The sequence below is a fragment of the Mustela erminea genome, chromosome 17, assembly GCF_009829155.1.
Source record: "Mustela erminea isolate mMusErm1 chromosome 17, mMusErm1.Pri, whole genome shotgun sequence".
NCBI lineage: Eukaryota > Metazoa > Chordata > Mammalia > Carnivora > Mustelidae > Mustela > Mustela erminea.
In genome coordinates, this window is record NC_045630.1 from 29,350,193 (window position 1) to 29,375,895 (window position 25,703).

The window sequence follows — 25,703 nt, forward strand, 5'->3', positions numbered from 1 at the left end:
ATCCCCTCCCCGCCGCAGCCGCAGCGCGGCGGCGAGCCCCGGACTGCCGGGCGGGCCTCGGGCTCTCCCCGCGCGCTCCGGCGCGGGGCCTGGCAGCGCGGCCTCCTCCGCCTCCCTCCGGCCCGCGGCCGGCCCGGGAGCGTGGGGGAGGGCGGGGGCCAGGGCGGGGGGCGCGGCTCCAGACCCTCCCGGCTGCACCCCCTCCCCGGCGGCCGCGGGCGGAGCCCAGCCACCTCAGCCAGCCGCGGCGGCAGCGGCGCGGCGCCGCGGGCAGCGAGCTCCGCATTCGAACCTCCCTCGCAAAGACAGTCTCCGCCCCACAATGCACCGCGGCGGGCAGCCTTTGAAAAAGCGGCGCGGCTCGTTCAAGATGGCGGAGCTCGACCAGTTGCCTGACGAGAGTGAGTAGCACCTCAAAGCGCCCCCCGCCTCCTGCCGACCGCCCGCCCCCGGGCTGCGCCGGCCGGGACGGGCGGCTGTGCCCTCCGCTGGGCGAGCGGGCCGGCTGCCAGCCCCGCCGCGCTCCCCCGGTGCTCCCACCCCGGGGTTGCCGCCGCGTCGCCGCCTTTGTTATGGTGTCTGTGTGCTGGTTTCTGGGGTGGTGTGAGCGCCGGGGCCGGAAACCGAAAGCCTGGGGGCCCGGCGCGCGCCCGGCGGACGCGGGGGCCGCTGTCCCGGCCCGACTCGGGCCCCCGGCCGGGTGGGGGAGGAGCGGCCCCGGGACCGCGGGGGCCGTCCGCGCCGCCTGCCCCGCTCGCCCGGCGCGGAGGGACGCCCGGCAGGGTTATGTAACCCGCCCGGCCGGGGCCGCGCGGGGCGGGGGCTAGGGTGGGGCTGCCGGGGCCCGGGGTCGCGTCCTGTCGTGGCTCCTGTCTTTGCAGGCACTCGGGATCCCCGCTGTTCTCCCCCCACCCCCTCCGGTGTGTCCACCCCTGGAAGTGTTTCCGTGTCAAAGGGCCGGCCCCTTCCCCTGGGACCACAGGTGGCTGTGGACCTTTCCAGGGAGATCCAGGCTGGGCGCCCCAGTGTGCAGGTAGCCCCCAGCCCGTAGACTTCCTGGTGTGTGTTGGTGCCTTCAGAATCACGGGGGTACCTTTCTGCATGGCTGAGAGCATCTCAGCATGGTCACACGGTGCCCTTCCTGACACCCACCCCTGCGATAGCCTGCCTTGACGGTGTTTACTCATCCCGCCGCCTCTGACCTGCACATTCACCCGTGTTTAGTAAGTGCAAGCACCAATTCCGTAGTTTACGCACGGCAGGGCGGAATTCTGTAATTTGCAGTGTTGTATGAGGTATGGAAGAAGGCAGGTATTTGAGTTAGTTACAGAAGGGTCCTGATCCACACTCACTATTAGATTTATGGGTGCCTATCGTCTAGGACAGTCTTAGTGTAACAGAACAGAAATCTCAATCATGGCTAAATCCCAACTGTGGAAGCTGGAGGCAGATAGACACCCTTAAAATGAGAGATACATACAGCCAACTCTGTTTTTTCTGTGGGGTCATGTATCCTTAATGTGTTACAAAGTGAAAAGTTCAAGTTACCAAACTGGTGAAAAGAGTTTTCGTTTTAAATTTGTTCTAGACCAGGGGCGCCTGGGTGGCTCAGTGGGTTAAAAAGTCTCTGCTTTCGGCTCAGATCTTGATTCCAGGGTCCTGGGGTGGAGCCTGGCATCAGGCTCTCTGCTCTGCAGGGAGCCTGCTTCCTCCTCTCTGTGCCTGCCTCTCTGCCTACTTGTAAACTCTGTCAAATAAAATACATAAAATCTTTAAAAAATAAACAAATTTGTTCTAGACCAGAATGAAGTTGCAGTAGGATTTTCTGTTCGAGGGACATACTCAATTGTGTAATGTCCAGGAGGGTAGCCTCGAAGCACCTGGGGCTGCGGAACTCTTCCAGATGTGGCTAGAGTGACGGAGGAACAGAATTTTAAATTTTATTTATTTCCATTAGTTGAAATTTACGAGGTTATATGTGGCTAGTACTGCATTGGACAGGGCACCTCCATAGGCCATCCATGAGTTTTGTTTTTTCTGGTTTGGAGAACACAATTTTGATTTCAGATGCCCCCAAATAAGGGTGGGCCTACTAAACAACGTGCTTGTCATCTAAAATCTGTGTTCTCTTTAGAATAGATATTTACTCACGGCTTAGAAGTCACACCCACTAAACCTGTTATTGTGATTACTGTGGTCATTCTGTTGAGATGACAGGTGTTTTAAGTGGTGTTCTTTTAACTGTCATTTGGAATATTCTCTTGTCATTGTTAAACGTTATTGAGGACTTACTGTGGTTCTTTGTAGAGACTTGGGACTCACAGTAGGGTTCAAATTCCAGCTGTACTCTCAAACTGTATAACTGACATTTATATTACTTTGTGACATCTCTGGTCCGTTGGGATGTATATGGGCGTATACCTGTGTTTTTGTGGTGTAGGTCTTGTGCAGTTGGCCATAACATGTTGAAAGCAGGAATTACCTTGCTTCATTGGTCACACGGACCTACATACATATTGGGTATGTTTAGATACTTGATTTATACTGAATCAAAAGTAGGATAAGAGGCATTTCTAATGAACCTGGAGCAGAGTCTTGGAAAAGGAAAGTGATTTCAGTTTGATACTGGAAATAGCTGTGTTCCTCTGCCAGTTTTAGTCAAAGGGGCTAGCTCATAAATTAGCCAATAGCCAGTATAACATTATCAATAATAAAAGCTACCATCTGAGTACTTGCTGAGAACCAGATGCTGTGCATAGCTTGTGATACACATTTGCACACTGAGTGCTCATATCAGTTGACTAAGTACTCTTACCAGGGGGATTGTGTGTGTGAGGTATCGGAGGCTCTCTTCTGCCCAGGCCTTTCCTTTGAGCTCCCGGACTCAGTATCCCTTGCCTGTTTCACCTCTCAGATGCCTTAGCAGCCTTTCACACTTCACGGGTTCAAGACCTATGTCATAATCCAGGGGTTCCTGTCTTAATGAACAGCTCCACTGTGCGTTCACTGAAACCTAAATAGCTTGGGTCCTCCTCTCTCTTCTAGGTCCCATACTGAAGCCATTACTTTGTCTTGTAACTTTTACCTTCTCCATGTCAGAATCTGCGTACTTCTCAGCATCTCCTGCCCCAGCTCAGGTGACACTCCTGTGCACCAGTCACCATTCACCCACGGCCTGCCCCCACCCCGCAACCTACACATGGCCGGAGCCATCCTTCCAGAATGTGTACATGTCATCCTGCTGCTTGGAACACTTTCGTAGCCACAAGAGCCTTTGGACTCTGGCCACACTCCACCTCTCCAGCTTCAGTTTGTAGCACTCTTCCTCTCATCCTGTCCCTTTGGGCTAAATTTGGCCTTTTTCTTTCCCTGTACTCCCCAGGCTGGCTTCTTTTTTTTTTTGCAAGGTCTTTGCACATGCTGCTCTCATTATCTGGAATCCTCTTCCTTCCCCTCGCTTGCTGTTGACAGCTACTTATCCTTCCGATCCCATTTTAAGCTTCTTTAGAAAGTTATTTTCTGTCCGTGACAAAGATTACATCTTCTTATTAAATCTTTTCCTACTACCGTGGAACTCCTTGGAGGCACCTGTCACAGTTGCAGCTTTACATTTGTTCACGTGATTGGCTAGAAGCCTCCTGAAAAAGGTACCTTTCTGTTTTGCTTCATGCTTGCATTTCCGGTTCCATGCATAACACCTGGCTCACTTTGACCTTTTTTCATGGCCCTCTTCATTTGCTAGCTACTCCCTAAACACAGTACCCTTTCCCCCTGTTCCTTGAATGTTCTAACCATTCTGTTTCAGGGCTTTTTTTTTTTTTTTTTTTTTTAACTTGTTATTTCTTCTGCCCAGATTTGTTGCTTGGACCTCCTGCTCCCTTAACACTAGTCCTTTTTATTCATTTATTTATTTTATTTATTTTTAAAAGATTTTATTTATTTATTTGACAGAGAGAGAGAGGCAGCAAGAGAGGGAACACAAGCAGGGGGAGTGGTGGAGGGAGAAGTAGGTTTCCTGTTGCACAGGGAGCCTGATATGGGACTTGATCCCAGGACCCGGGATCATGACCCAAGCCGAAGGCAGATGCTTAACGACTGAACCACCCGGGTGCCTCAAAACTAGTCCTATCTATCTATCTATCTATCTATCTATTTATTTATTTATTTTTAAGGTTTTATTTACTTACTCGACAGACAGAAATCATTAGTAGACAGAGAGGCAGGCAGAGAGAGAGGAGGAAGCGGGCTCCCCACTGAGCAGAGAGCCCGATGCGGGGCTCGATCCCAGGACCCTGAGATCATGACCCAAGCTGAATGCAGAGGCTCAACCCACCGAGCCACGCAGGTGCCCCAAAACTAGTCCTTTTTATTTTTTTATTTTTATTTTTATTTTTTTTAAAGATTTTATTTATTTATTTGACAGAGAGAGAGATCACAAGTAGGCAGAGAGGCAGGCAGAGAGATAGAGAGAGGAGGAAGCAGGCTCCCTGCCGAGCAGAGAGCCCGATACGGGACTCGATCCCAGGACCCTGAGATCATGACCTGAGCCGAAGGCAGCGGCTTAACCCACTGAGCCACCCAGGCGCTCAAAACTAGTCCTTTTTAAATGTGACTTCCTCAGAGAACCCTTCCCTCACTCCCCTGTGTAAAGTAATCCACCCCCACTCAGAGATCCCCTCATTTGTTTCCTTTATGACAGTGGCCACGCATCATTATCTTTTCATGTACTCATTTATTGTGTGTCTCTTCCCACTGGAGTATAAACTATCAGAGAGCAGAGACTTTGTCTCTCAACCTTCAGGTAATCCCAGCCCCTAGAATAGTGTGGTAGCAGGCATTCAGTGGGGACTTCATTGTTGTTGTTGAGTGATCAAAGTAATGGTAGCAATAAGCATGATCTAAAAATTAGCCATGTGCTATGCTCATTGTTATCCAAGCACTTTTACATATGGTAACTTGCATAATCCCCATTTTACAAACGAAGAATCAGCAGCACAGGGACGTGAAGTAAATTGCTTAAGTAACCCAGCAAAAAGTGGCTGAACCCAGATTGAAACACAGCTAGCCTCCATGTGTGCTCTTGACTGCTATGCTATACCACCTCTCGGAAAAACGGTTAAAAGTGGTAGGTCAGAAGCCCCAGGACAGAGTCTTGCCTTCACGGAGAAGGAATGGATATCCTTGAGGTTCATACCCCTTCCTTCAGATCTTTGCTCAAACATCACCTTTCAGAGAACCTACTCATGAGCACCTCTTAGCAAAATTGTCTTCCCTCTCCCAGCCCACCTTCCTGTTATCCTGCTTTACTCCCCACTCTCCGCAGCACTCACCATCACTCGATGTGTGTGTTTGTCTACCTTCCCTAGAATTTAATTCTATGGGCATGGGACTTTGGCTCTTTTTCATGCTGTTGTATCTCCCGTGCCTATAGCAGGGACTGGGAGCGGGGGTGTGGTTGGCACTCCCCATATTGACTGGATGCTACCACTCTTTCTAAGATGAATGATATTTCGGGGCACCTGGGTGGCTCAGTGGGTTAAGCCTGTGCCTTTGGCTCAGGTCATGGTCTCAGGGTCCTGGGTTCGAGCCCCACACTGGGCTCTGCTCATCGGGGGGCCTGCTTCCCCCACTCTCTCTGCCTGCTTGTGATTTCTCTCTCTGTCAAATAAATCTTTTTGTTGTTGTTGTTTAAAATGAATGATATTTCTCTTGGTAGCTACATGGATATGTGCCCTGTCCACTAGCTGCTTCCCAGGTGTGTTGTTCTATGTGAAGCTTTTTAGCTAGACTTTATGGCCTCTCTCCACCATGTCGTCCCACAGTTCTACTTCCTCTGGTCATTAAACCAGCATGCTGTTTGGAGGCTGGTCAGGTGTCTTGTTACCTGGTCTCCACATCTGTGCAAGAGACTAGAGTGAGAGCAAGGTGACTTTGGTGTTATGGCATGTCTGTTCCAGAAGCCTCTCATCCTGCCCTGCAGAGGAGAAGTCAACTGAAGTTCCGGGATTGGAGTGGCATAATAATATTTCATAGCCAGCACCGCAGTACATTCTCGTTGCTTCTTCTAAGCCTGTTGTCTGCTTATAAGAGTTGTAAATTGTGGCTGCTTCTGTTAAACACCAAGGAGAATTAATCTGTCTTCTTTGATGTTTTACCTAGTTCATATTCTTCTTTCTTACTTTATTCCTTGGAATCATCCTTTATTTATTTATTTTTGTGTTTTTATGAAGTGCCATAATGGATTGGCTCCTTAGAGTTATTTTACACATTGTGAACTTGCCATTTAAAAATTTGTCTTTTCTCAGTGCAGGTAAATGACCAACCTTTCAAATAACATTAACCACTGCCTGATCTTAGATTATATTCTGGCAAAATTTAATGGATATCATAGTAATGAGATGAGAACTAGGTGGTTCTAAAATAAAACAAATTTAAAAATAATGAATGATATGTAATGATTTGATTATAATAAAAGCAAAAGTGTTCCAAACAGTTTTTTTTTTAAGTTAAAAGAGGGAGATTTCACTCATCTACAATTCTGTGAATAATTTCTATTTCAGAGCATAGAAAGGATTTTTCTGTTAATTTTTGTTGTTGTTGAGCTATAATTGACATTTAACATTGTATTCGTTTTAGGTGTACAACATAATGATTTGATGTATGTGAAATGATTGCCTCACCTGGGTTAGTTAACACCCATCACCACACATGGTTACAATTTTTTTCTTATGGTGAGCACTTTTAAGATCTATCTTCTTAGCACCTTTCATGTATACAATACAGTATTGTTAACTGTGGTTGCTGGGCTGTGTGGTACATCTCTGGGATTTATTCACCTTGTAACCGGAAGTTTGTACCTTTTGACTGTTTTTACCGTTTTGCCCACGCTCCCAAACCCCACCTCTGGCAACCACCAGTCTATTCTCTGTATCTAGGAATTCAGGTTTTGGGTTTGTTTTTTAAGATGCCACATATAAGTGAGAGAGACCATCCTTTTTTTTTTTTTTTTTTTTGATTGACTTGGACTTCTTTGCAATATACATATCCAATTCTAAGATTTTCAGTTTATTGCTCTCCCTGTCTCATAAAAATGTATTTCCCTCTGGTTTCTCCTGCTTCTCCTCACCCATAGATCCCATCCTTTATTCATACCAGAGCCTATAGCCCAGTGTGTCTTCAGAGTGGGCCTGAGGGTTACCTGCAAGAGAACCCCTGAGGACCTTTATTAATAATACAGATTCTGCATGCTTGAGGAGCTTCCTGGTTTTTCTAATATACATTAAGGCTTGTTTCAAGCAATGAACCCCTCCATCAGTATGCTAGTCCCTCTGGCTCTTCTGAACTCCCTTTTGCAGCTTGGGTCTTGAAGGGTTGCACACACCTGCATCTAGACTTTCCCAGGCACCTGTTACCTCATACCTATAGCACCCATGGATGATTTTTATTTTCTCTTCTCTCTGCTGTATTACTGCTTCTGGACTTTGGTTCAGTAAACGTCAGTCCCTGTCTCTTATTCTTCAGCACTCGAATACTGGATGGGGATCCAAAATCTCTCTGTGCCTACTCTCCCTCTGCCCTCTCTTGGAGAGGCCTCTGGTCTCACTTGAACAAGACTCCCAGATCTCTCTCTCTAGCTCTTCCTCACCTAATGGGACTTCTGGCCAATAGCTTGAATGGCTCTCTGGTTACCTCTGATTGCATACCACTGTCACTCCAGCTTCAGCACCACTGAAACTAGACAGGTCACCCTGTAGCCAAGTTCTTTTTCTTTCACATTGATTATGAAATAATATTGATTTGTTTTAATTGCAGGCTCTTCAGCAAAAGCCCTTGTCAGTTTAAAAGGTAAGATCATAGCACGATTCTGTAGGTATGGCATAAGCTAGAAACTTAATTCATTAAATTGATTTGGGTACAGTCTTTTCTGTCTAAATTAGGATTCAGTATAGCTTTTAAGTATTGGTTTTCACTGGTGATAATTTTAAATTCATGTGCTGTTTTAGGAGAATTGGTCCTTGGTTGTTGGAAATTATTAAGAATTTTTTTCCCTGAGAACTATTGATTAAAGACTTTTTTCTTTTTTAAATTTTTTTAAGAAGCTCTATGCCTGGTATGGGGTGTGGGGCTTGAACTCACTACCTGGAGATCAAGAGTTGCACGCTCCACCAACTGAGTCAGTCAGACACCCCAAGAACTTTTTTTTTTTTTTTTTTAAGATTTTTAAGTAATCTCCACACTGAATATGGGGCTTGAACTCATCACCCTGAGGTCAAGAGTCACATGCTCCCCATGAGCCAGCCAGGTGCCCCAAACCCCAGGAACTTTTCAACTAGACATTGCAGACATCTTACTAGAGTGAAAGCATTTATTGAGTAGCTCTGCTCAGCTGTATTTTTGCTGAAGAGTTTATATTTTTAGCGGGGCACCTTTGTGGTTCAGTCAGTTAAGCTCCTGGCTCTTGACCTCAGCTCAGGTCTTAACCTCAGGGACCTGAGTTCGAGCCCTGCATTGGGCTTCATGCTGGGTGTGGAGCCTACTTAAAAAAAAAAAAAAGGAGCTTATATTTTTAGGAAGTCTGCTTTCTAATAATAATGCAAGTCTCTTGAAATAAAAGAATGGCAGTACTTTTCTTTTCCTGAGAACAGGGTTATACATGTTCCTTGCTCTTGCTCTTTCTTTCTGCAAGTAACTTAGACCAACCCTCTTACTGTAGTTTGTTTTTAATTTTTGCTTGAGCAGGATTCTACTAAGTAAGTAAATCTGGAACCAAGCCATGCTCATAAGTTCACTAGTACTTTTAGTTTTGAAAGCTATTGTATTGTGCTTTGGATTGGTGATTTATCAAATCAAGTCCTGGCTTGAAGACACTTACCTTCCAGAACTACCCTAATTTATTTGCCTAGCAGGATCAATCCTGGCCCACCTTTTTTCTTTTGTATTTAAAACATAACATCTGAAAAAGTATTCCATTATTCTTTTCCTTCCAATATAAAAACTATTTCTTTTTTTAAAAAAGACATATACAAGTGATATATTTCTTACAGAAAAAAAATTAGGAAATGCTGATAAGCAGCTAGAAGAAATTAAAATAACTCTCTTGGGTGTATTCATCCTAGCTTTCTAGGTCTTTCTCTATATAAACATATCCTTTTTATAAAAACTAAACTACCATTCTGTATTTTCATAATATGTCTAATCAATTACTTGATTGGATTTTTTCTGGTTGCATACAACTCTGAAGACATTTCTTTGGATCAAGGAAAACAGAAACACCCACACATTTTATTTTTGTATATCTATGGTTTCACTTACTGAAGCAGGAAACATTTAGAAATATACTCTAAATTCAAGGTTAGAAGCTTTTTCCCATTTTTCTACTGCACTGTTTCAATCAGATTGTACTTAAGCTTCTTCGCAAATTAGAATAAAGGAATTACTAAAAACACAAAGAAAGAAACTACACATATTTTAATGTGAGAATTTAATACTTTCACGATGCAGTGCCTTGTCAAATTATATATAGAGAGTTTGGCAAAAAAAAAAAATACAGGAGAGATTTTTCATTTGTAATAAACTGAAATTACTGTGGTCAGTATATTTTTTCCATATTGGTAAATATTTTAGATATATTGCTATTAATAAAAAGGCAATATTCATTGTATAAAATCCTTTGAACTAAACTGAAATCTTACTAGTAATAATTACTTATTACAGAGGGAAGCTTATCTAACACATGGAATGAAAAGTACAGCTCTTTACAAAAAACACCTGTTTGGAAAGGCAGGAATACGGGCTCCACTGTGGAGATGGTAAGGAATTAGTTCTTCTTACTCTTTAGAATATGATAGTTAAATTGTTTCTATGATTGTCACATGTGCAGCTCTTATAGGACAGTAAGAGTTTTCCAGGGTTCTTCCTGACTCCAAGCATTTGAGTCTTTAAGTGCCATTGAGTGTAGTATACAATCATACTTAGATAAACAGTCTGTAGCTTTTGATAATCTGGTCATCAGTAAGCATTTGTTAAGTAATTGCAGTTTCTTTAAATTGGAGAAAAAAACCTCCCAACAACTCCAAATTATTCTTTATGTAAAAAAATTCACGTGGTTCTGGTCCCTGCAAAAAGATGTATAAATAAGTGGTGAGATAATAAAATCTTGTGTAGGTCAAGGGTAAGTACATGTAAGTTAGAAGGGCAGAAGGGACTTCTTTCAGAGCTCTGGAGTATTAGACTCTCGGTGGGTTTAATTTCAAGGGTCAGTGCCTCTTAGCCTTGACCAGGTTGGGTGCTGCCCATATGTTGTTAGCCCTCTGTAGCTACCTCCCTTCTGACTAGGCATGCAAGTCCATCTGCGGCAGTGGGAGAAGGATTTAAAATAGGATGTTGTTATGATTCGACTATTATTTCTGTTGTTCTGCCTGAACGAGGCCTCTGATCCTGGGGTGGGCTGTAAAATTGTTCATATTTTCAGACCCTTTAGTGTATGATGTCCTCTGAGTACTTCAACAAGTTAGTACTGGTTCTGCAGTCTTGTTTGGCCTACAGTCACTTACCAAATACCTATGACAGGTGTCTTGTACTGTCACTCACAGATGGAAATTCGATTAACAATTTTTGACAGCGTATCTAGTACATTATGATACATTGAGAGTCACTCTTTAGAGTGATCTAGTAACTTCGCCCAGCCCCATGCAGCCAACACAGTGTGTGATACACCCAACTGCTCTTAATCCAGGCACTAACATCATGAGAACTGGAATTTCCAGAACTTGTTTTCCTCTCGTCACCATTCAAGGCTGCTAAGAATACTCGGGTTCCAGTTTTAATTATTAGCTAGGTGTTTCATTTAGTCATCAGCTAGATGTTTTGATTGTTAAAAAATTGCATAAATACGTACTACTTTGTAAATCTGTTTGTATTGGATGTAGTTTACTTTGTATTACCCATCCTTACCCTTGCAGGCCACTGATAGTCCGGCATTAGCTGTGTCTCCCAAGTATATAATTGTATTTTGGAATAAAAATGGAAAGCGTTCAATGTTTTTATTAAACAAATTTCTACTGTAGCCTTTCAGAAATTCAAAACGAAGTCGACTCTTTTCTGATGAAGATGACAGACAGATAAATACAAGGTCACCCAAAAGAAACCAGAGAGTTGCAATGGTCCCACAGGTATGTGTATCGCTAGTGTTTTGTTCCATGTGAAAGGAAGTGATCAATTGCTCAGCATAATAAAGTTTATTTTTTATTATTCTGTTATATTTTGAGTAACAAGTTCTTTTTCTTAAGCCACCGCTCCAACTCAGCTCTTATATTAGTCACCTAGAAAGGCCATTAATTATTGATGGACTTTTCCCGGGAGTAGAAAGCCGGTTCTCAGTCTTACAAATGCACACTTTTAAAGCATGAGGAGGAGAGTGGACTTTAAGCAGATAGATTTGGCAATAGGGAATCAGTTTGGAGTTTTGCATGGAAATGAGAGGGGGGAAAACCATTTTACTTTATCACAGAGGAAAGTGTGTTGAAGACTAACTTACCCAAAGGAGGAAACTGTGTAGCATAAAGTCATATCTTCTTTTTCATTTTTGGCATTTTTTTTTTCAATAAGAGAATAATTTATTTGATTTCCTCTCATTAGTTTTTTAACTTTTTTTGAATTAAAGTAAAATGAACACAGGGTTATGTTAGTTTCAGGTATACAGTGCTATGATTCAACAGTTCTATACATTATTCAGTGCTCATCATAAGTGTACTCTTTAAGGATTTATTTATTCATTTTAGAGAGAGAGAGAGAGAGAGAACAGGGTAGATAGGGGTAGAGGAAGAGGGAAAATCTCAAGCAGACTCTGAGCCGAGCACAGAGCCTGACTCTGGGGCTCAATCCCATAACCCTGAGATCACAACCTGAGCCAAAACCAAGAGTTGGACTCTTAACTGACTGCGCCACCCAGGCGCCTCACGCTAAGTGTACTCTTAATTCCCTTCTCCTAGTTCACCTATCCCCCCACCCACCATCTTCCCTTTAGTAATCACCAATTTTCTGTATTCCAGACTCTGGGGTTGTTTTGTTTTGTTTCTTTCTTTGTTTCTTAAAATCCATGTATGAGTGAAATCGTATTTATCTTTTTCTAATTTATTTCATTTGTCATCATACGCTGTAACATTACCCATGTTGTTGCAAATGGCAAGATTCCATTCTTTTTTATGGCTGAATCGTATTCCATTATGTATATGTATATGATATATTCCATATATGCCATTCGTTTATCTATGGATAGACACTTGGGCTGCTTCCATATCTTGTCTATTATAAATAATGCTGCAGTAAACACAGCAATCTGTCTTTTCAGATTAATGTTTTTGTTTTCTTTGAGTAAATAACCAGTAGTAGGATTATTGAATCAGAAGATAATTCTATTTTTAATTTTTTGAGTAACCTCCATACTGTTTTCCAGAGTGGCTACACCAGTTTACATTCCCACCAACAGTGCACAAGGGTTCCCCTTTCTCCATGTCCTCGCCAACACTTGTTATTTCCTGTGTTTTTTATTTTAGCCATTCTGACCGGTGTCAGGTAATATAACACTATAGTTTTAATTTGCATATCCTCAGTGATTAGTGATGTTGAACATCTTTTCATGTGTCTGTTGGCTCTTTATAGATCTTCTTTGGAAAAGTGTCAATTCAGATCCTCTGCCTATTTTTCAATTGGTTTTTTTTGTTCTTTTTTGGGGGGGGGTGTTGACTTGTATAACTTCTTTTTTAAAATAATTTTTAAAGTAATTCCAGTTTTCTGATTCATTTTATTTATTTTTAAAGATTTTATTTATTTGGGCGCCTGGGTGGCTCAGTGGGTTAAAGCCTCTGCCTTCGGCTCAGGTCATGATCCCAGGGTCCTGGGATCGAGCCCTGCAACAGGCTCTCTGCTCAGCAGGGAGCCTGCTTTCCTTCCTCTCTCTCTGCCTAACTGTCTTCCTACTTGTGATCTCTGTCTGTCAAAGAAATAAATAAAATCTTTGGGGGAAAAAAAGGTTTTATTTATTTGAGAGAGCACACAAGCACTGGGAGGGGAGAGGGCAAAGGGAGAAACAGACTCCCCACCAAGTGGGGAGCCCATTGCGGGACTTGATCCCAGGACTCCGAGATCACGACCTGAGCCAAAGGTAGACACTTAACGACTGAGCCACCCAGCGCCCCAGTTCTTTTTTTTCTTAATTAAAAAAAAAAAAAAAGTCTGTTTATTTTAGAAAGAGAGTGTGGAGGGTGGGAGGGACACCGGGTGAGGAAGAGTCTTAAACAGACTCCTGCACTGAGCACAGAACCCAATTCAGAGCTCAGTCTCAGGAGGGCACAACCTGAGCCGAAACTGAAAGCTGGACACCCAACGGACTGCACCACCCAGCACCCACCCACCCCTTTTTTTAACACCCACCCCCCTTTTTTTTTAGTATATGTACTGCTGAAGTGAGCACAGCACCCAACCCCTTTTTAAAAAAATTTTTTTAGGGTGCCTGGTGGCTCATATGGTTGGGTGACTGCCTTTGGCTCAGGCCGTGGTCCTGGAGTCCCAGGATCAAGTCCCATATTGGGCTCCCTGCTTGGTGGGGAGACTGACTTCTCCCTCTGACCTTTCCCCTCTCATGCTCTCTCTCTTTCTCTCATTTTCTCTCTCAAATAAATAGGTAAAACCTTGGATTGGCAGGCAAAGAGAGAGGGAGAAGAACCCTGAGATGATGACCCAAGCTGAAGGCAGATGCTTAACTGGCCAAGCCACCCAGGCATCCCTTTTTTTTTTTTTTTTAATTAAAAATATATTCATTTATTTATTTTAGACTTGTATAAGTTCTTTATATATTTTGGATATTAACCCCTTTTGGCTTTTTTTTTTTAAGGTTTATTTATTTATTTATTTGACAGCGATCGCAAGTAGGCAGAGAGGCAGGCAGAGAGAGAGGAGGAAGCAGGCTCCCTGCTGAGCAGAGAGCCTGACTCGGGACTCGATTCCAGGACCCTGGGATCATGACCTGAGCTGAAGGCAGAGGCTTTAACCTACTGAGCCACCCAGGTGCCAACCCCCCCTTTTGGCATCTTAAAAATATCATAGTGGACATGTGAGAATCAAAGAAAAGGATGAAAATTTTATAAGGAAAATACTATTTTCAAGAATAGTATAACTTTTCTCATGTCAAATTTATTTTTTTAAAACATCTTTTTTTAAAAGACTTTATTTATTTATTTGACAGAGAGATCACAAGTAGGCAGAGAGGCAGGCAGAGAGAGGCGGAAGCAGGCTCCCTGCTGAGAAGAGAGCCTGATGTGGGGCTTGATCCCAGGACCCTGGGATCATGACCTGAGCTGAAGGCAGAGGATTAACCCACTGAGCCACCCAGGCGCCCTCTCCTGTCAAATTTATAATACCTGATAAAATTATTGCCTACGTCCCTTTCATTTGTTTCCAAAAGTGGTATAAATTATCCAGTAGGAGGGGTCGTAGTAAAGGTGATTTTTCTGTACCAAGGATTTGGCACTTAATAAATTAAAGGCATAACCAGCAATATTTATAGCAATAGTTAAATAAATAACCACTGTTTCTTGTATTGACTTTAGAGGTGTTGTATTATTAGAATAATTTGGATGTCTTAAGTTTGGATTTTATTTATTTGTATTTTTTTAAAAGATTTTATTTATTTATTTATTTGACAGTCAGAGATCACAAGTAGGCAGAGAGGCAGGCAGAGAGAGAGGGGAAGCAGGCTCCCTGCTGAGCAGAGAGCCCAGTTCGGGGCTGGATCCCAGGACCCTGGGATCATGACCTGAGCCAAAGGCAGAGGCTTTAACCCACTGAGCCACCCAGGTGCCCCTATTTTAAAGATTTTATTTATTTCTTTGACACAGAGAGCGAGTGAGTGAGCACAAGCAGGGAGGGGCTGAGGCAGAGGGAGAAGCAGACTTCCCTCTGAGCAAGGAGCCCAATGTAGGATCTCGATCTCAAGACCCTGGGATCATGACCTGAGCCTTAGCAGATGCTTAACTGACTGAGCCACCCAGGCGCCCCTCCCCTCTATTTATTAGGAAATTTTTCAAACCTACAGAAAATTGGTCTTGATGACTGTGAACCCATCCTGCCCCATCTCTGTCTACTGTCCTTCCCCCAGGCACATCATTCCTTCTGGAGCTAGTTTGCAAAGTGCTTTCTGCTTCCCAGCCATACGGAGCAGATACAAATAAGACAAACATGATATGAGACTCCTTCAAATATGTGAAAAGTTTTTATATCCTGTGAGTTTTCTCTTTTCTTCTTTTAACATACCTATTTCTTTCTATCTTCATTTATATGACGTGGCTTGTTCCCTTCCCCTTCTAATCCCAATCTGCTGTATTCTGTGGGTTTCTTTAAGGAGCCCTGTCTGGAGCTAACTAATTGTAAAAACCAACTTTTATTGAGTACTTAGTGTGTGCCAGATTCTGTTTTTTGGTTCTTTTTTTTTAAATTTTAAAGATATTTATTTATTTATTTGACAGGCAGAGATCACAAGTAGGCAGAGAGGCAGGGAAGCAGGCTTCCCGCTATGCAGAGAGCCCAGTGCGGGGCTCGATCCCAGGACCCTGGGATCATGACCTGAGCTGAAGGCAGAGGCTTTAACCCACTGAGGCACCCAGGTGCCCCCAGATTCTGTTTTAAGCACTGCCTATATGTGACTTTGATTTAGTTTTTGGCAACTGATGACCTAGGCTATGGCCTTATTTCCCATTTTCAGCTGAGGAAACAGACAGAGGCAAGTAACCTGCTCCCCATCCCAAAGCTGGCAGGTGAAGGCTGACACACAGATGACCTGCAGCCTGTCTCTGGGTCTCCTTTTTTCTGTTGTCCTAACAGCTTTATTTTTATTTATTTATTTTTAAAGAGTTATTTATTTTAGGGCAAGTGGCAGCGGGGGGGCGGGGGGCGAGGAGTAGAGGGATAGGGGAAGTGGACACCCTGCTGAGCACAGAGGCTGCTATGGGACCTCAGTCTCACAACCCTGAGATCATGACCCCAGCCGAAGACAAGAGTCAGATTCCCAACGAACGGAGCCACCCAGGCATCCCTGGTCTATACTTTCTGCCAACAATACATCATAGTGTCTATTTTTCCAAACGCTTGCCAGTTCAGTATATGAACAAACATGTAGGTTGTTGCCAATCTGGTATTCACATCTCCCTGGTTCTAGGTAGCATTCCATTTATGAGTGATGTCGAGGTACTGTTCATGTATGTTTAAAAATGATTTCTTTCCTGTAGATTTTTTTTTTTCCTATTTTCTGTTAGATTCTTGGTCATTTTCTTATTCATTTGTAAGAGTTTTGTATATAATTAAGAATATTAGGCCTTTGGTTGCTTATATTGGTTGTAATTTTTTTTAGCTTATAGTTTGGCTTTTGACCTTGTTTCTGTATTTTTACCATGTAGGATTGAAAAAAACTTAAGGTCAAAACTGTCTTTGCTTTTATGACTTCTTGGTTTATACTTACTCAGAAAGATCTTTCCTAGTCTAAAATTTGTACTTTTTGAATTCACTCAAATTAGTTTCTTTTTTTTTTTAACGCTTTAATTTTCAATCCATCTGGAATTTATTTTGGAGTTAAGAGTGAGGTAATACTGCAACCTTGTTTGTTTGTTGTGTGTGTGTGTGTGTGTGTGTCTCCCCACCTCCCACCCCCAGGACTACTTAGTCGTCCTGATAACATTGAGTGAGTAATCTTTATACATTGATTTAAAATGCTGCCTGTATCACAAGTTAAATTCCTATATGTATTTAGGATTATTTCTAGACTTTGAGTCTATCTATGTCTAGTATGTCTCTGTATGTGCTAGTGTCAAATTATTTTAATGTGACTTTATGTAGTGTTTTAACATCTGGTAAGACATTATTACATATCCTTTTTAAAATTATTTATTTATTTTATTTTATTTTATTTTTTATTTTTTAATTTATTTTACAGAGATCACAAGTAGACAGAGAGGCAGGTCAGGGGGTGGGGGGAGCAGGCTCCCTGCTCAGCAGAGAGCCCAATGCACGGTTCGGTCCCAGGACCCTGAGATCACCACCTGAGCCAAAGGCAGAGGCTTAACCCACTGAGCCACCCAGGCGCCCTTTCCTAAGTATTCTTGCACATTTATTTTTCCATAGGTACTTTAGAATCATCTTGGCTAGGAAAAAATCCTGTTAGGATTTTTCTTGGCATTGTGCTAATATTATGAATAAATTTATGCTGTGTGTCATAGTTGTAGCACTGAAACTCTCTATCTAAGAACTGGTTTTAGTTCCGTTTAATTCAAGCCTTGTTGTCCCTCTGTGGACTTCAAAATATTTTCCCATGTTGATCTTGAACATTTATTAAGTGTATTCCTGGGTTTTTGATACTTTTGTGCTTGTCATTTTGGCTTTCATAAACAGGATATATCTTCTGTTCTACTGTAACTAACTCTTACTTATACAGAGAAAAGAGGTTTTTTTTTTTAAGATACTGATTTTTGTATGTCGACTTTGTATTTGCCCACTTTATTCAATTCTCTTACTATTTTATTTCATTTTTTTAAAGATTTTATTTTTTTTATTTGTCATACAGAGATCACAAGTAGGCAGAGAGGCATGCAGAGAGAGAGAGGGAAGCAGGCTCCCTGCTGAGCAGAGAGCCCGATGTGGGGCTCAATCCCAGGACCCTAAGATCATGACTCGAGTCGAAGGCAGAGGCTTAACCCACTGAGTCACTCAGGCACCCCCGTTCTCTTACTATTTTAAATGGCTAGGTTGTTTTCTTTTTCTTTTTCTTTTTTTTAAGATTTTATTTATTTGACAGAGATACTGGGAGAGGGAACACAAGCAGGGGAGTGGGAGAGGGAGAAGCAGGCTTCCTGCTGAGCAGGGAGCCCAATGCGGAGCTTGATTCCAGGACCCTGGGATCCTGACCTGAGCTGAAGGCAGACGCTTAGTGACTGAGCCACCCAGGCACCCCTGTTTTCTTGAGTTTTCAAGGACAGTCATATCTGGAAATAATGATTTTGTTTTCTCCTTTACAGTTTTTATTCTTCTTATTGGATAATTCCATCAAAACAATGTTAAAAATTGTAGTGATTGTCAACATCTTGGTCACATTCCTCACTTTAATGACAGTGTTTTTAGTATTTTAGCATTGAATATGATAATGACTTTTGGATTGGAATGAGGAGAAATAAATTTTATAGGTTAAGAAGGTATCCATCTATTTTTGTTTTCTTGGTCAGTAGAGCTAAAGGTCTGTCAGTTTTGTTGATATTTTCAAAGAACTCTTGGCACCTGGGTGGCTCAGTCAGTTAAATGTCTGCCTTCAGTTCAGGTCATGATCCTGGGGTCCTGGGATTGAGTCCCGCTTTAGGCTCCCTGCTCAGCAGGGAGTCTGCTTGTCCCTCTCCCTCTGCCCCTCCCCCTGCTCTCTCCTGTGCACTCTCTCTCTCTCAAATAAATGAATAAAACTTAAAAAAAAAAAGAAATTTTCTTTTTAGGATTTTATTTACTTATTTGAAAGAGAGAGCACAAGTGGGGGAGGAGCAGGCAGAGGGAGAAGCAGGTTCCCTGCTGAGCAAGGAGTCTGATGAGGGGCTCCATCCCAGGACCCTGGGATCATAATCTGAGCTGAAGGCAGCCACTTAACCATCTGAGCTACCCAGGCGCCCCTAAAAAAAATTTTGTTTTCATCATTTTGTCTCTTATTTTTCTATTTCACTTATCTCTGCTTTAATTTTTATTTCCTTCTTTCTACTTGCATTGGGTTTTCTTTGCTCTTTTTTTTCTAGCTTCTTATTCTTAAGAAGAACAGGTTATTTATTTGAGATACTTGTCTTTTTCTAATATAGGCATTTACCTAATAAACTAACTCCTCTCCTGCCTCCCCTACCCCAGGCACTGCTTTAACTGTATCATTTAACTTTTGACATATTGTATATTTTTAGTCATTCTGTCTAATTCTGTTGAGTTTTTGTTAATGAATATTGAATTTTATCCAGTATCTTTAGTACCAGTAGAGGTGACCACATGATTTTTATTGTTTTTATTCATTAATAATGACAGACAGTCTCAGTAGTTTTCTAATACTGGACCACCCTTTCGTTCTGGACACAAATTCCACCTGATTGTGTTGTATTCTTTTGATGTTCTGATGATGTTTATCCGGTACCTTTTTTAAAAGCTTTTAAAAATTTGAGATAACATTGACAGAACATTATATGTTTCAGGTACACAACATAATGATTTGATATTTGTGTACATGATGAAATGACCACATTAAGTATATAGTTAACATCTGTCACCACAGTTACAAACTTTTTTTCTCATGATAAGAACCTTTAAAATCTGTTAGCAACTTCTATTTTTTATTTTTTTAAAGATTTTCTTTATTTGACAGAGACACAGCAAGAGAGGAACACAAGCTGGGGGAGTGGGTGAGGGAGAAGAAGGCTCCCCATTGAGCAGGAATCCCAATGCAGGGCTCGATCCCAGGATCCTGGGATCCCGACCTGAACCAAAGGCAGACACTTCACCAACTGAGCCCCCACCTCCCCACGCTCCTGTTGGCAACTTTTAAATATGCAATACAACATACACTGTAGTCACCATGCTGTGCATTACATCCCCACAACATAATGACTTTGTAAGTTTGTACCTTTTGACCCCTTTCAACTCATTTTACTCCTTCCTTCCCAGCAACCACCAGTCTGCTCTCTGTATTTATGAGTTTGCATTGTGTATTGTATGTTTTTTTGTTGTTTGTTTGCTTTGGTCTGTTTTGTTTTTCAGGGGAGGTTTTTTGTCTTTCTCTGACTTATTTCACTTAGCATAATGCCCTCACGGCCCATTTATATTACTGCAAACAGCAAGGTTTCATTCCTTTTTTATAGCTGAATGATATTCTAGTGTGTGTGTGTGAGAGAGAGAGAGAGAGTGTGTGTGTGTGTGAATGTATGTATATGTATATATACACCACATCCTCTTTATCCATTCATTCATTAATGAACACTTAGGTTGCTTCCATGTCTTGACTGTTGTAAATAATACTTCAGGAGCATTGGCATGCAGATATCTTCTCAAGTTAGTGTTTTTGTTTGCTTCAGATAAATTCCCAGCAGTGGAATTATTGAATTATAAGGTAGTTCTATTTTTAATTATCTGAGGATCCTCCTTACTGTATTCCACGGTGGCCTCACCAATTTACATTCCCACCAACACTGCATGAGGGTTCCCTTTTTTCCACATTTGCACCAACACTTGTTATTTCTTAACCTTTTGATTCTAGTCATTGTGAAAGGTATGAGGTGATATCCCATTTTGGATTTGCATTTCCCTGATGAGTGGCTGAGCACCTTTTCATGCACCAGTTGGCCATCTGTATGTCTTTGGGAAGATGTCTCTTCAGATACTTTGCCCATTTTTTAATTGGATTGGTTTTTTACTATTGAGTTGTATGAGTTTTTATATATTTTGGATACTAACTGTCAAATTTACAATTCACAGATATTTTTACATATTCTGTAGATTGCCTTTTCATGTTGTTGATGGTTTCTTCTGCTGTGCAGAAGGTTTTTAGTTTGGTGTAGCCCCACTTGTTCATTTTTCTTTTCTTTTTTTTTTTTTTTTTTTGATGCCTTTGCTTTTGGTGTCAAAAAAATCATCACCAAGACCAGTGTCTAGGAGCTAACCACTTACATATTTTCCTAGATTTTATGGTTTCAGGTCTTAACATTTAAGTCTTTAATCTATTTTTTTTTTAAGATTTTATTTATTTATTTGACAGACAAAGATCACAAGTAGGCAGAGAGGCAGGCAGAGTGGGGTGTGGGAAAGCAGGCTTCCCACTGAGCAGAGAGACCACCGCCCCCGATGTGGGGCTCGATCCCAGGACCCTGAGAGCATGACCTGAGCTGAAGCAGAGGCTTAACCCCACTGAGCCACCCAGGTGCCCCTAATCTATTTTTTTTTTTAATTTATTTTTTCTTATATTTTTAGAGAGGGAGAGGAGCCCACGTGGCACTTGATTTCATGACCCTGAGATCATGACCTGAGCCAAAGTCAAAGTTGGATGCTTAACTGACTGATCCACCCATGGGCCCCAAGTCTTTAGTATAGTTTTGTGTATAGTGTAAGATACTGTCTAGTTTTATTCTTTTGTATGTGACAGTCCGGTTTTCCCAACACCATTTATTAAAGATATCCTTTCTTCATTGTATATTCTTGCCTCCTTTGTTGTAAATTAATTGACCACATATGCATGCATTTATTTCTGGGCTCTCTATTCTGTTTTATTGATCTGTGTATCTGCTTTTGTTAATATGATACTATTTTGATTACTATAGCTTGTAATGTAGTTTGAAATTAGGGAGCTTGATGCCTCCAGCTTTGTTCTTCATTTTCAACATTGCTTTGGGTATTTGGGATTTTTGTGCTTCCATACAAATTTTAGGATTGTTCTACTTCTGTGAAAAATTGTAATTTTCATAGGAATTGCATTGAATTTTATATTGTTTTAGATAATATGGCAAGGTCCTGGGATTAAGCCCTGCCTTGGGCTCCCTGCTCAGCACAGAGTTTGCTTCTCCCTCTCCCACCCTCTCGCCCCCGACTCGTGGGGTCTCTCTCTTCCAGATAAATAAAATCTTAAAAAATAAATAAATAAAAGGGCACCTGGGTGGCTCAGTGGTTTAAAGCCTCTGCCTTTGGCTCAGGTCATGATCCCAGGTTCCTGGGATCAAGCCCTGTGTTGGGCTCTCTGCTCAGCGGAGAGCCTGCTTCCTCCTCTCTCTCTGCCTGCCTCTCTGCCTACTTGCGATCTCTGTCTGTCAAATAAATAAATAAAAATCTTTTAAAAAAGAGGGGGGCACCTGGGTGGCTCAATTTGTTGAGCCACTGCCTTCGGCTCGGTTTGGGGTCCCAGAGTCCTGGGATCCCGTTGTCGGGCTCCGGGCTCTGCAGGTGGTCTCGGTCTGCTTCTCCCTCTGACCTCCCCTCTCATGTTCTCTCTTTCTCTCTCTCTCTCTCAAAAAAATAAATAAAATCTTTAAAAAACAAAGTCATGCAAACAAGTGATATTTTTTGACATTTTCTTTTATTATCCTTCGGTAGATTTTATCTGCTTATGCTGTCTTTATAAAAATAGTTGGGAAGTGAGGTGCCTGGGTGGCTGACGTTGAGCGTCTGCCTTCTGCTGGGGTCATGATCCCAGGGTCCAGAGATCCAGCCGGGCATCCGCCTCCCTGCTTGGCAGGAGGCCTGCTTCTCCCTCTCCCACTCCCCCTGCTTGTGTTCCCTTTTTCACTGTCTCTCTGTCAAATAAATAAATAAAATCTTAAAAAAAAAAAAAAAGTTGGGAAGCTCTCTCTTTTTTTTTTTCATTGAATTAAAACATTTTAATAGCATTGGTGCTGTGATTGATACAGAATTCACTGGTGAAAACTTCTGGGCCTGGTGGTTGTTCGTTTGCATTTTCTCTCTCTGTCACAATTACCTTCTTTTTTTTTTTTTTTTAAGATTTTATTTATCTATTTGAGATAGAGCATGAGAGCGGAGAAGGTCAGAGGGAGAAGCAGACTCCCCGTGGAGCTGGGAGCCCAATGTGGAACTCCATCCCAGGACTCGGGGATCATGACCTGAGCTGAAGGCAGTTGCTTAACCAACTGAGGCACCCAGGAGTCCACAATTACCTTCTTCCTATGTACTTAAATTGAAATTGTATCTCAGTGTAAACATGGTGGGGGCAAATGATTTCACCTTCCTTGTCAGAATATGTTATAAAACTGGAGGCTTTACCTTTATAAGAAATACTCAGAATGTTTATTAAATAACAAAATAATTTATGCTGTTGTATCTTTTTGAGCACTTAATGATAATCTACCTTTTTACAAATGTATTTGACATTATGGATGTTCATTTTTACCTGATGAACCTGTAATTAATGTCTGTTTTTTTATTGTATAGAAATTTACAGCAACAATGTCCACACCAGACAAGAAAGCCTCACAGAAGATTGGTTTCCGATTACGTAACCTCCTCAAGCTTCCCAAAGCACATAAATGGTGCATATATGAATGGTTCTACTCAAATATAGATAAGTACGTATCATGGCTTACGTCGTGGGTGTCACCTGAACCAGAAATTCTCAAACATTATAAGCTGTTTTGTTTTCTGTAGGTCTGTTTTGATTCTTTTCTTCCCCGTTTTTTTTTTCTTCATTCTACTTTGAGCCATATCCATTCCTCACAGTTTGCTTTTCTCCTTCTCCCTTCACAGAAGTGGTTATACATTTTTGTGAAAACTCAAATGAAAATATAATCCGTATTATAATTTACAAAGGCCGTGGAGTGGAGAGGCTTTAGAACAGAGTTCCCATATTTGTAATGAACAAGAAAGGTTTTTCCTTTTATTTTTTTGAAGTTATTTATTTATTTATTTATTTATTTTAGAGCATAAGCGGGGAGAGAGGAAGGGGGAGAGGCAGACTCCCTGCTGAACAGGGAGCCCGATGCGGAGCTTGATCCCAGGACCCCGGATAACCTGAGCTGAAATGAAGAGTCGGATGCTTAACTGACTAAGCCACCCAGGCACCCCTAGACAAGATGTGTTTTATTTTTTTAAAGATTTTATTTATTTATTTGACAGAGATCACAAGTAGGCAGAGAGGCAGACAGAGAGAGAGGAGGAAGCAGGCCCCCTGCTAAGCAGAGAGCCTGAAGTGGGGCTCGATCCCAGGACCCTGGGATCATGACCTGAGCTGAAGGCAGTTGCTTGACCCACTGAGCCACGCAGGCGCCCCTCTACATCTTGAGATTTTAAATGTTAGTATATTGGTAGAGAAGCAGTTACTAATGGTACAAATGATTCAGTAAAATTTTTAGAATAGTCTTTCTTTTCTCTTTCTTTCTTTCTTTCTTTTTTTTTTTTTTTTAAAGGATTTTAGTCATTTATTTGAGAGCAAGAGAGAGAGAACACCAAGACAGGGGAGGGGCAGAGGGAGAGGGAGAAGCAGACTCCCCTTTGAGCAGGGAGCCCAATGCCAGGACCCTGGGATCATGACCTAATCCTGGAGAGGCCTACAGTTTTCTAAAATTGATTTAATCTCAAGGAGGACTCCATGGTGTTGGTATTACCTTTGGGAAAAAATAAATTGTAGCTAACATTGTTTGTCCTCACTGGATATAAGGACAGTGCTAGGATATACTAGGATGTACTCATACATGAGATTTAGCAAAAATCAGTGTCTCCTGGAATCTCCAGCACAGTCAGTATTTCTTGAGTAACATGTATACATTGGTTGTTTCACAGATAACACTTTTAGTTTTAGCTTTGAATTTGTGCCTGTTTTCTTTTTTTTAATTTTCTTTTTAAAATTTATTTATTTGACAGAGAGAGAAAGAGATCACAACGAAGCAGAACAGCAGGCAGAGAGAGAGGGGGAAGCAGGCTCCCTGCTGAGCAGAGAGCCTGATGTGAGGCTTGATCCCAGGACCCTGAGATCATGACCTGAGCCAGAGGCAGAGGCTTAACCCATTGAGCCACCCAGGCGCCCTTTGTGCCTGTTTTGTATATGTTCTGGGCAGAAGTGAAAGATGGCACTTGGTGATGAGTATAATGCTGAAAATTAGAAAGCATATTTTGAAATTTATGACCCTGAAGTAACTTATCATGTCTTAACCATTAAAATACCATTTCTGTTTTATAGGCCACTGTTTGAAGGTGATAATGACTTCTGTGTGTGTCTGAAGGAATCCTTTCCGAATTTAAAAACAAGAAAGTTAACAAGAGTAGAATGGGGAAAAATCAGGCGACTTATGGGAAAACCACGGAGGTAAAAATAATATTTTTATTAAAAATGAAATCAGTAATTTAGTTTGTAGTGTAATTACCACATTGATTCTTTTTCATCATCACAAAGACTAGTACTGAGACACTCTTTTTCAGAATAATTATATCTTAAATATATCCTGTTAACCAGCTTTCAGGTAGGTGCTTTTTATATCTATGCGTCTTAAAATTAAATATACAATTCTATTTTTGTTCAAATTACAGGCTTTGTATATAATTTTCTTACATTGTCTATGCCCACTATGTTCCATAAAATATTTTATTTATTTATTTTTTAAAAAGATTTTATTTATTTATTTGACAGAGATCACAAGTCGGCAGAGAGGCAGGCAGAGAGAGAGGGGGAAGCAGGCTCCCTGCTCAGCAGAGAGCCCAATGCGGGGCTCGGTCCTAGGAACCTGAGATAATGACCTGAGCTGAATGCAGAGGCTTAACCCACTGAGCCACCCAGGTGCCCCCAAAAAATACTTTAAGAGGGCACTAGAAAATATAGCTGATCCTTTAACAATGTGTGGGGTTAGGGATGCCAACCCTGCAGTCAGAAATCTACATAAAACTTTTGACTCTCCAAAAACCTAACTACTAGTAGTTTGTTATTGACTGGAAGCCTTACTGATAACATAAACAGTTACACATATTTTGTATGTCATGTATATTATATACTGTGTTTTTATAATAAAGTAAGCTAGAGAATAGAACATGGTATTGAGAAGATTGTAAGGAATGGAAGATATGTTTACAGTACCGCACTGCATTTGTCAAAAAAAAAAACCCCGTGTATAAGTGGATGTGGGCGGTTACATCCATGTTTTTCAGGAGGTAACAATATTTAATGA

General features: G+C 41.7%; 1 protein-coding gene across 3 annotated transcripts in view; it reads left to right on the top strand.

Annotated features, from left to right (window-relative positions):
- LIN9 (lin-9 DREAM MuvB core complex component) overlaps positions 1 to 25,703 on the top strand; it is a 76,102-nt gene that overhangs the window by 7,642 nt on the left and 42,757 nt on the right. The window contains exons 1-7 of one of the 3 annotated variants that reach the window (XM_032318561.1): positions 315 to 401; positions 6,637 to 6,731; positions 7,813 to 7,845; positions 9,715 to 9,809; positions 11,067 to 11,171; positions 22,984 to 23,117; positions 24,725 to 24,850. In XM_032318561.1, the coding sequence (XP_032174452.1) occupies positions 6,668 to 6,731; positions 7,813 to 7,845; positions 9,715 to 9,809; positions 11,067 to 11,171; positions 22,984 to 23,117; positions 24,725 to 24,850 (557 nt within the window). In that variant the 5' untranslated portion in view covers positions 315 to 401; positions 6,637 to 6,667. Of the gene's footprint in view, positions 1 to 178; positions 402 to 6,636; positions 6,732 to 7,812; positions 7,846 to 9,714; positions 9,810 to 11,066; positions 11,172 to 22,983; positions 23,118 to 24,724; positions 24,851 to 25,703 lie in introns of those variants that run through there. The other 2 variants (XM_032318563.1, XM_032318562.1) reach the window with 2 other exon arrangements.